Source organism: Arvicola amphibius, chromosome 12 (assembly GCF_903992535.2).
Source record: "Arvicola amphibius chromosome 12, mArvAmp1.2, whole genome shotgun sequence".
In the NCBI taxonomy this organism is placed as follows: domain Eukaryota; kingdom Metazoa; phylum Chordata; class Mammalia; order Rodentia; family Cricetidae; genus Arvicola; species Arvicola amphibius.
The window spans coordinates 93907083-93918919 of NC_052058.2; the positions used below are offsets into that span (position 1 = coordinate 93907083).

An 11837-nucleotide genomic window follows, 5' to 3' on the forward strand; every position below is an offset into this window, starting at 1 on the left:
AAGTTTTACTAAGTATTCTATTTCAAGGAGTCTAAATAATGTAGAGGGTAACTACAATTATCTAATCTTCAACCCCATCAAAGATCTGAGAAGGGAAGTAATATTACTTAAGCAACCAGGAAGTACAAACAAGAAACTTCCAAAATGTGCAACAAATGACAGAGACAACTAACTACCTGGGCAGTCACCCAAAGTTTCGTTTTGCAATGTTGAGGCAACCAACTTTGGCTAAGGCCTAACACAACTGACATAACATTTTTCAAAGGCAAGGAACTTTTTGTAGAACTGTCCAACCCTGTCTTGGCAAGATAAGACAATCCTGTTTTTATCCATTTACGGATACTCTGAAACTCTGTCAGTGGTCGAGGTATGGGCTTTTTCTTTGCCTAAAGGCCACTTCTGCCAAGAAGAAGACAAGCTCCCAGTGGAGTGTCTTTGGTGCTCAACATTCTCTCGGGAGTAGAGTGGTGTTGCCAGGAGTGATTGTGTCTCATAAGTACCAAACTCTAGGTTAGATTAAAGGCCATGTTCTACAGCTCTTCAAAGAGGTCGAAGATTATACTATCTATACTAAATATAATTTCTATGTATCTAAAAAACCTGAAAAACAACTGTGCAATAAATGAGGACAATATCCCCAAACGTAAACAATGTCATTATACAAATAATATCAGAGGTAGAAAGGTACATTGCAATATGATAAATATCTCAATATAACAATTGTTTTAAACAGAGGTAGAAGCATACTCTCATACAATAGAGGTAGAAGCATACTCATATACAATGTTCAATATACAAGAATCAACACCAATGCAATTTTCTAATAACAATAATTCACAAATACCAATCATCCCATCAAACCAGGTAATTCTCCCCCCCCCCCTTTTTTTTTTTATAAACACCCCTGAGTCCATATAATACCTCCCCCATCCCCTCAACCCTATACCATCTACTAAATGATGTCCCTAAACCAGAGGGCAAACTCTGTTGGGAGAGGGGGCGTCGTCCTCTAAGATTGCTTCTAGCTGACATGGGGGCGACGTTCTTCTCAGGGGGTTCCATGAAAGCAAATGATGGTAAAATTCCCAGAATAACATTTTGTCGAGGAAATTGTAACTAGCCTCTGAGTGTTTTGAGGAGGTCCGGCCAGAGTGTTGTCAAAATTGTACACCATTTGAAACTGTCTTGTGTAGTTGGTACCAAAAAAAAAAAAAACCAAAAAAAAAGGTCTAATTTTAGCGCTATTAAAAAACATGACGTCATAGTAACCAGGTGAAATTGATGTTGTGGGGCCCCATCTTCATCCTGGAAACTTCAAAGATTACTGAAGGAAAATTTGTTGTTTGTTACAGGAAAGGTAAACATTATCTACAAAGACATATACAGACATATATATTCGATGGAAGGTATAATAAAGACAGACAGATATGAGGAAAGGCAAAGAAAGTTTATCAAGTATCATCATCATCATCATCATCATCATCATCATCATTATTATTATTATTATTATTACTATTATTATTCTGTCCCATTTCATGGCTCCTGACCTGAGACAGAAACTCTGAGATATCTCTTATAAACAGGCTTGGAATTGAAGAAGGACTGAGCCATAGTCCAACTCCAAAACCAGCTCTATATACATATAAATAAAGGCACAGTATATATGTAAAAAAAAATGTTTTATACTTACTAAACATATTCGGGTTCTGTGTTGATCCATATTAGGTTGTAACTAGTGTCCATGCATCAGTATTTAAATATCCAGGGTCCCTTAAGTTCTTTGAAGATGAGTGGTTTCCTGTGGAGATAAGAAAAGAACCCTGCCCCCAACCTATATGCTTTTCTTACCATCAGTATGATCATCATCCTCGTGAATGAATTATTTTTCTTTTCCAAGGGGCTTCTTCTCTTCAAACCGAACCTTTATTAATTTTGACGGTATCCACAATTTTTCCTCTCCTGTGGAGACAAGAGCAAAACCCCTTCCCCAACGCAGCACATCTCCTGGCTTCCACTGCGAGGTCAGCACATCCTTGAAATAAACTGGTTGATTTAATTCAGCAGACTTTTCCATTATCCAATGTCTTTCTGCAGCCGTTGTCCCCTTCTCATTAGCGTTGAGAAAATTCAAGGTTAATAAAGCACTATGTAACCTATTTCTAGGGGTGTTTTCCACCCCTTTCTGTTTGTTTAACATGTCTTTTATAGTTCTATTTGATCTTTCTATGACTGCTTGACCTGTAGGATTGTATGGTATACCTGTAACATGCTTAATATTGTAATAAGCAAAAAACTGTTTCATTTTCCTAGAAACATAAGCTGGACCATTATCCGTCTTTATTTGTGTAGGTATACCCATGATGGCCATAACTTCTAATAAATGAGTGATTACTGAATCAGCTTTTTCTGAGCTTAAAGCAGTTGCCCATTGAAAACCTGAATAAGTGTCAATGGTGTGGTGTACATATTTTAATTTGCCAAATTCTGCAAAGTGAAACACATCCATCTGCCAGATTTCATTCCTTTGAGTGCCCTTTGGATTAGCCCCTGCAGGCAGTGGTGTTTGGTTATAAAAAGAGCAAGTAGGGCATTTCTTTACAATCTCCTTAGCTTGTTGCCATGTAATAGAAAATTCTTTCTTCAAGCCTTTGCTATTGACATGATGTTTTTTATGAAATTCAGAGGCCTGCAGCACACTACCAATCAACAATTGATCAATTTCTGCATTACCTTTTGCTAGAGGACCTGGCAGACCCGTATGAGATCGGATGTGTGTTATATACATAGGGCAAAGCCTGTTCCTGATCATGTCTTGTACCTGGATAAACAATGAGGTTAGTTCTGTATCATCAGGTATAAATTCAGCAGTTTCAATATGTAAGATTACTCTTTCTGCATATTGTGAATCAGTAACTATATTAAGCGGTTCTTTAAAATCCCTTACCACCATAAGAATGGCATATAATTCTGCCTTCTGGACAGAATCATAAGGGCTTTGTTCCACCTTACTCAAATCTTCTGATTTGTAACCTGCTTTCCCTGATTTATTAGCATCAGTATAAAATGTACGTGCTCCAGTTATTGGAGCATCACGGATGATTCGAGGGAGAATCCAAGAAGTTCTCTTTATAAAGTTAAGCCTCTTGCTTTTCGGATAGTTGTTATTGATTTCTCCCAAAAAATTAGCGCAAGCTCTTTGCCATGGTTCGTTATCTTCCCACAACTTTTTTAGTTCATCAGCAGTGAAAGGCACTATAATTTCTGCTGGGTCTATGCCTGCTAGTTGACGAAGTCTCAATTTGCCTTTTATAATTAATTCAGAGACTTTTTCCACATAAGTTTTTATTTTCTTACTTGGTTTATGGGGTAAAAAGATCCATTCTAAGATAATATCATCTCTCTGCATTAAAATTCCTGTAGGAGAAATTTTGGAAGGCAATATGACGAGAATACAACTGAGCTCTGGATTCACCCTGTCCACATGTGTCTCTTGTAATTTCTCTTCAATCATTCTCAGCTCCTTTTCTGCTTCAGCTGTTAATTCTCTGGGACTGTTTAAGTCTTTTTCACCATCCAAGGTTTTATTTAAATGAATTATCATATCAGGTGTTATGCCAACAGCTGGTCGTAAGCTTGAAATGTCTCCTAACAACCTTTGAAAGTCATTGAGAGTCCGTAACCGATCTCTCCTAATTTGTGCTTTTTGTGTCTTAATTTTTTGTAAACCTATTTTATAACCTAGATAATTAACAGAATCTCCTCTCTGAATTTTTTCAGGAGCAATCTGCAATCCCCATTTAGGTAAAAGTATTTTTACTTCTTCAAACAGTCTTTCTAAAGTAGCCATGTTTGAATCAGATAACAGAATATCATCCATGTAATGATAAATTATAGACTTGGGAAATTGCTTGCGTATTATTTGCAATGGTTGATTTACAAAATATTGGCACAGGGTGGGAGAGTTCAACATGCCCTGTGGGAGGACGGTCCACTGGTATCTCCTTGTAGGTTGAGAGTTATTATAAGTAGGCACTGTGAAGGCAAACTTTTCTCTGTCTTTTTCTTGTAAAGGTATAGTGAAGAAACAATCCTTTAAATCAATTACTATGAGAGGCCATCCTTTTGGTAATAAAGATGGCAGAGGAATTCCAGATTGCAGAGAGCCCATAGGTTGAATAACCTTATTGATAGCCCTGAGATCTGTCACCATTCTCCACTTACCAGATTTTTTCTTAACAACAAATACAGGAGAATTCCAAGGGCTGGTAGATTCTTCTATATGTCGAGCATCTAATTGCTCTTGTACCAGCTGTTCTAAAGCCTGCAACTTTTCCTCAGCTAATGGCCATTGCTTTGTCCATATTGGTTTCTCAGTCAACCATTTTAGAGGCAGTGCTGTTCGTATCTCTGAAGGGCCATCAATTGCTTTGCATTCTTGTACAGCCCGAACAGCCGGTTTCTGCCTTCTGTAATATCTTTTAATATTTCCCTCGGTGATATAGGCTCTAGAAGCAGCAGGAATGTTAATTTGGGTATTCCATTGCTGCAACAGGTCACGGCCCCATAAATTCACTGCAATATTGGCTACATATGGCCTTAATTTTCCTATTTGTCCTTCTGGCCCTATGCATTCAACCCATCTCGTGCTCTGCCTTACTTGAGATAGGGTTCCAATTCCCAGGAACTGAACATTTACATCCTGAAGAGGCCAATACGGATGCCAAGATTCTGGAGTAATGATACTTACATCCGCACCTGTGTCCAGTAGGCCAGTAATAAAAATGCCATTTACACACACTCTTAACTTTGGTCTTTGTTCATTTATAAAAGTCTGCCAAAATACACGTAACTCATCTTTCAGGCCATTTTTGCTTTTAACAGCAGGCATGGGGCTTTCTAATTTTCTTGACGAGGCATGTTCTCGGCAGTAACTGGAAATGACTGGACCACATTCGCCATGGGGGCCTGCGAGAGGCCCCCCATTGAGTTTCCCAGTGGCAACAGGTTGCCTTGTCTATCTCTTGTTGACCTGCACTCATTTGTCCAGTGTCTGCCTTTTCCACATCTCCTACATATACCTGAAGGCTGAGTTCTCCTACGTCTGTTATTTCTAGAAGAGGCATTATTATTATTATTATTATTATTATTATTATTATCATTATTATTATTATTATTATTTCTGAAAATCCGTTGTCTGCAATTCCTTTTAATATGTCCCATCTTGCCACAGTTAAAACATTTGGTAACTTGATGTCTCCTTTTTGCATTAGAAATTGCTTCTTCTACCCATGCTTCAGTGCCATAGTCAAATGATTCAACGTTCATTGTATGTAAGACCCATTCGTCCAAGGGCGCTGATCTCATCTTTAAAGGCCCCAGGATCCTTTTACACTCCACATTGGCATTCTCATAAGCCAAAGATTCAATTATTATACATCTTGCTTCTGGGTCAGATATCCCTATCTGTACAGCTTTAGTTAGCCTTTGTAAAAAATCACTAAAGGGTTCTCTCTGACCCTGTTTAACTCTGATATATGATTCCAGTCTCTGTCCTGGGTCTTGAACCCTGTCCCAAGCCTTTAAAGCTGCTGTAGTACATATGGATAAGGTGTGTTCATCATAATTCGCTTGTTCCAGAGGATCGGAGAAAAGTCCTTCACCTAGAATTTGATCTAGGGAGATCTCAATTCCCTTTGCTCTTTCCTGCTGTTCTAAAAGTTTAGCCTCTTGTCTGAACATGCATTTCCAATTTAATTGTGACCCACTCTCTAGAACAGCTGATACTAATTGTACCCAATCATGAGGCGTTGCCTTATTGCTTATAGACCAAGTTTTGAGCATCTCTCTAACAAAGGACGAATGTAGCCCAAAGTTCATAATGGCTTGTTTAATTTCTTTGAGATCATTCATACGGACGGGTTCCCATGTATATTCCTTGATGACTTTAGGGTTTTTGGAACCAGTCACCTTTTCTGACGTTACTATTGGAAAGGCAGGTAGAACTTTATGGAAATTATCCCGGAGAGTTTTACTCATTGACGGAGTTAAATTTCGCCTTTGTACCGTTTGCTCCTGTTCTATAATTTCCTCAATCTTTTCTAATCTGCTTACTATTCCCTTCTGTAAGGCCTGGATCTCCTGTCCAGAATTATGCTCCAAGGCCTTCATGGAGGATTCCAAAACATGAAGTTTGTCCAGTAGAGTTAGTATCTCATCCTTGGATAGAATTTTCATGGCATGAATTGTGCCTTCTTGTATTGACAATCTGTCAGCCAATCTGTCATATCCTTTAGTCAAAGTCCGATTTTCACATTCAGCAGTTTTAATTCTCTCTGATAATGTTTCAGACAGGGACTGAAGTTTACGATCCAAATCAGCTGTTCTCTCCTCCGCAGCAATGAATCTCTCCTTAATATCAGACTGTAGTTTTTCTAAATTTTGCTCATTTGACCGAGTCATATCAGACAAAGCCCTATTCCCTTCCTTGAGACCTTCAAACTCTTTCTTGGTGTCAGTCTGAATTGTTTTTGCAAATACCTCGACCGACTTAAAGTTGTTACTCAAAACAGTTGTGCCCTTTCTTAAGCATTCAACCTCTGTCCTAAGAATCCTGGTTTCATTCTGTAAGGACTTTATCATTTTTCTATTTTCAAACCATGTAAGGGAGAAACCAAATACGAGAAAAATTGCAAGCCCTATAAACATCCAAGTTATGGGAATATCATATGTATCCTGTAATATTTCTACCATAGTACAATTAAATAGACTGCAGAAGCTTTCAACGGTGATATGGTCAGACATTTTTTTTTTTTTTTTAATCAAAAGAAATTTTACCTGAAATGACCGTTCCCTGCCAGTAGGTTGCTAGGGCAATAACTGCTCGGCCAAACCGAGTCTGCAGTACCTGAGGAGCTCGAATGTTGGGACTCCGGCAGTAACCGCTAGTCTCTGGCAGGTCAGGGCCCAGGCCGAACTCAGCCGGGACTGGTGCTGCCTGAGGGGTTAGCGAGCTCGGACTGAGTCACCCGAGCACACACACGTCCTTTGCTCCGTACAAGCGGGGCTGGGACAGGCTAGTCTGGGAAACTGCTCTGAAGCAATCAAGAGCCCAAGGCCGAATCCCTGCCACGCAGTGTGGGAACTGGAGCTGAAGGCTCCCAAATGCCCGAGTTGGACGCCAAATGAAGGTGCGTGGTTGATCGGCAGTTATGATTCACCAGACAAGCTTTAATATATATATAAGTCAGTTTTAATAAAGGAAAGGAAAGGGAACTTACAAATCCAAGGTTCCAGCGAGGAGGGCAGGAAAACAAAGAGAAGGCGGGCCGCAGGCCCGCAAGATTTTATAAGTCAATATTAGCCTAAGGGGGACACGCCCAAGAGGGACACGCCTAAGAGGGACACGCCTTACAAAACAAGGTTTTGGGCTAGGCTTCCCCTTCACTACAAAAAATATTGTCCAATTTTCAGATAGGATAAACAATTGTCCAAAGAACATGCCAGAGGGAAACTTGTGCAAAAGAGTCAGAATGCCCACTGGGCAAGGAGCTGGAGTGCAGAGATACAGAGTTTTTCCTCCCGTGGGCTGTTACGGTTAGGATATTACTCTATGTCCCCCATTAAATCATAGATACAGCCATTTTATGTGACCACTGTTAACACAGAATGGCTTAAGAGAGGAACCAGTTTGGAGGAAGAAAGGAAAATATTGATATTCGGCAGTTTTATGAGCATGTAAATCAAATCCAAGTCTGAGGGTTTTTTTAAGTAAATTATTTATGGTCTGAATTAACTTTCGTATATTGTTCTCCAACTCTGCCTGCATAGACAGCTCAAGCCTTCTACTCTCCTTCATGTGCCAACAGTAAAAGAGGTGATGTATTGTTCAACTTTAAACTCTTAGCCACTTATAAATGGGAATGAATGTTTAAAAACTCCCCAGATTTGGGGCTGGGAGAGGTCTCAGTCAGTAAAGTGTTTTTCTGCAGAAGCATAAGTTTGATCCCTAGAGCCAACATAAACCAACAGGTGCATTTCTGTGTGCTTTTTACCACAGTGCTGGGGTGGAGAGAGGCAGGCCCCTGGTCAGAATGTCTAGCACAAATCAGTAAGCTGTGGCTTTTGTGAAAGACCCTGCTTCAAAAACTAAGAGGGAGAGCGATTAAGGAAAACATCTGATAGTGGTCTCTCGCCCCCATGAATGTGGTACATGCACACCCACGCACTACACCCAACCCCACACATATAAATGTATGCAGAGCTCTGAAAGATACTATTTTCTCCAAGACTATTATTGATTTCGATGAAAATCTTTTCATTTTAATTTAATGTCAGCAAGGTAAATTTGGAAAGGTTTTACTGGGCAAAGTACCCTTTATGCATATGCTGTAAACTAATAAATTATGGGTAGTCTTGATTCTAACTATTTACTTCTCATGGAGTAAATGCCGCCTGCCCAGATCTCCATGCGAGCTTATGCTTTAATTTTCTCTGAGATTTACTGGTAGCCAACTGTCATGAAGGATGTGTTATTTTGTCAATATTGAGTCAAGAAACAATTAAGCCCTATGAAAACATTGACACTCAAAGCATTCCATGATTAGAATCAGGCACACAGAACCAAGCATCCCGCAAATAAATGTGTTACCCAGAGCAAAAATAGATGAAAGCATGCACCCCAATCTCTGGCTGAATCTGAGAATCACCGTAGTGATAACATATGTGAACTGTGAGACATGGGTGTGTTTTTTTGCTTTCTTTGTTTTATTATGTTTATTGAGCTATACATTTTTGTCCACTGCCCTCCCTTCCTCCCTTCTCCTCTTCTACCCTCTCGTATAACCTCCACACTCCCAATTTACTCAAGCAATCTTGCCTTTTACTCCTTCCTATGTGAATCCATGTATGTCTCTCTTGGGGTCCTCATTGTTGTCTAGTTTCTCTGGGGTTGTGTCCTGTAGACTGGATTTTCTTTGCTTTATGTCTAAAAGCAAATTATGAGTGAGTACATATTATATTTGTCTTTCTGGATCTGTGTTAATGTTTTTTTCTAGATCCATTCATTTGCCTGCAAATTTCAAGATGCTATTATTTTTTTTAAGCTCTGAGTAGTTGTGTAAATGTACCACATTTTTTTATTCATTCTTCTGTTGAGGAGCATCTAGGTTGCTTCCAGGTTCTGGCTATTATGAATAATGCTGCTATGAACATAGTTGAGCAAATATCCTTGTGGTACAATTGAGCATCCTTTGGGTATATACCCAAAAGTGGTATTGCTGAGTCTTGAAATAGATTGTTTCCTAATTTTCTGAGAAATCGCCATTTCCAAAGCAGCTGTACAAGTTTGCACTCCCACTAGCAATGGAGGAGAATTCCCCTTAACCTACATCCTCTCCAGCATAGGCTGTCATTGGTGTTTTTGATCTTGGCCATTCTTAACAGGTATAAGATGGAATCTCAGAGTTGTTTTGATTTGCATTTCTCTGATGGCTAAGGATGTTGAAGATTTCCTTAAGTGTCTTTCAGCCATTTGAGATTTGTCTGTTGAGAATTGTTTAGGCCTGTACTCCATTTTTTTAATTTGGATTATTCTTTTGATGTCAAGTTCCTTGAGTTCTTTGTATATTTTGGAGATCAGGCCTCTGTCTGATGTGGTGTTGGTGAAGATCTTTTCCCATTCTATAGGCTGCCACTTTGTCTTGTTGACCGTGTCTTTTGCTTTACAGAAATGTCTGTTTCAAAGGTCCCATTTATTAATTGTTGTTGTCAGTGTCTATGCTGCTGGGGTTATATTTAGGAGGTGGTCTCCTGTTAATGGTGTGATTGTAACCACCAGCCTGCTATATCCTTGCTATAGGTGGCTACATCCCAGTTGTCAGATGTTGAGAAATTTTATATTGAATGACTGAAGGAAGAAATGAATGCAAACAAGTGTACTTTATAATCTATGATATCTAAGTATCTTTCTTCTTTTCACTTATCCATTCATTTATATATGTGTTTCTCTAAGAGGGTTTGCATGCATGTGTGGTGGTGCCTGCCCCTGTGTGTGCACAGAGACCAGAAGAGGGGGCCAGATATTATACCATCACTGTCATGTTCCACCTGCTCCTTCTAGGCAGGGTCTCGCTCTGAAGCTAGGATTGATGTTTTCATGGCTGGGCTGGAAGCCGGCAGGCACCATCAGTTTTCCTGTCTCTGCTCACCTTGGAGCTGGGTTACAGGTATTTTCATGGATGTCCGGCTTCTTATGTGGGTCTTCTGAACTTCAGTACATAGGGCTGAAACATCTCTCTAGGCTGGTGAATCTCAACCTTCCAACAAGATTTCATTCCTTATGGCTAAATAATTTTCCATTGTATAGATATATTACATTTTCTTTGTTCATTTGATGGAGACCAAGGCTGATTCCATAATCTCATCATAGCATATGCGCAGGTGACTTTATTCTTTGGTCTTTGAAGATATCCCCATGGGTCATATAGTTGGGTTCTATCAGCCATCACTTTCAGACCCCACACAGAAGAAAGGAAGGGTGATCCAGGCTCCCTTCTTCTTAGAGACTCTAGCACACGCAAGGAAAATAGTCTCCTTATATATTGTCAGCTGGACCTTTGTCCTATGGGAATAAAAGAGCTAGGCTGTACTCAGGCACCAGAGTCAAAGCGGGGATCCTTCTGCTGTGGAATAAGTTCGCAACCACCAGATTCTGTTATAAGAGGCAAACACGAAAGGAGAATGCAGGGGAAGACAGAGGAGGGACATGGGCCACACAGGAAATGGACTGCCCCGTTCTCATAAGTCTGCCTTTCTGTGTTGCCAGTAATTTTAGACAGAGGAACAGTATGGGAAAGGAGTGGAAGGAGAGCCAAAGGAGACGATAAACCAGTGAGATAGGGAACAGTGCAGATCATTAGGATGGTGTCCCTCACTGCTTTGCGGGTTAGCTTTCATGGAGTAGTTTACATATGAAAGGAGTTTATTTCCCCAAATATGGAAATGCAAAAGTCAAGGTGTGAATTACCTTCCCAGATGAACCATCTTAATTAGCCACAAGGTCACATTTGGATAGAGCAAAATATTACCTAGAAGGACATACTTGTTCTGAAAAGAGAGCTCTTTCACAGGTAGAGAGAAGAGGGATACAAGGGGCTCATTGCAGGCTGGAAGCTGTGGGAAATTTGTTGACAAATGAGCCTGCATTAGTCCTTGATAACGACACCAACTTTCTTCCTCTCGTTGTAGGTAGCCAACCAAGTCGTCCGTGCTCTACTCACTCAAAAGGTAAGCTGCCCTCTGCCTTTTACTTCAAAGTGCTTCTGTGTATGGAGTGTTCCTAAGTCTGCCAAGATGTGGTCGTACTTTGCTATCTGTTTTCTTAGGTTGGAGGTGCAAACGTGTGCCTTGCATGAGAAGTAATATCAACAAAAAGCTAATGTATTCATATAATTTAAGCTCTTGGGAAATTAGAAGGAAGCTGTCCTTGTTTCATTTCTATTGCTTTGACATATCGTCTGAGAAAAATCAAAGAAGTCAAGTCAGAAACTGACAGTTTTGTACCCACAGTCAAGAGCAGAGGAAGTAAAAGCAAGGCCCTTTTCCTCCTTGCTCTCGGCTAGCTTTGTCTTCTCCTCTACTTCTGGGTCCCTGTCTAGGGAATGGTGCTGCCCACTGTAGACTGGAACTTCCCATATCATTGTAGAAGTCAAGGAAATTCCCTATAGATATGCCCACAGACCACTCTAATCTAAGCAGTTCGTCATTAAGACTTTATTCCCGGGTGACTCTAGGTTGGGTAAAGTTGACAGTTAAACTGACAAACACAAAAACATTTTAAA

At 40.0% G+C, this 11837-nt stretch overlaps 1 protein-coding gene across 1 annotated transcript in view; it reads left to right on the top strand.

Moving 5' to 3' along the window:
• Nckap5 (NCK associated protein 5) overlaps window positions 1-11837 on the top strand; it is a 799776-nt gene that overhangs the window by 583488 nt on the left and 204451 nt on the right. The window contains exon 8 of the mRNA XM_038349244.1: window positions 11245-11283. Within this exon, the coding sequence (XP_038205172.1) occupies window positions 11245-11283 (39 nt within the window). The remainder of the gene's footprint in view (window positions 1-11244; window positions 11284-11837) is intronic.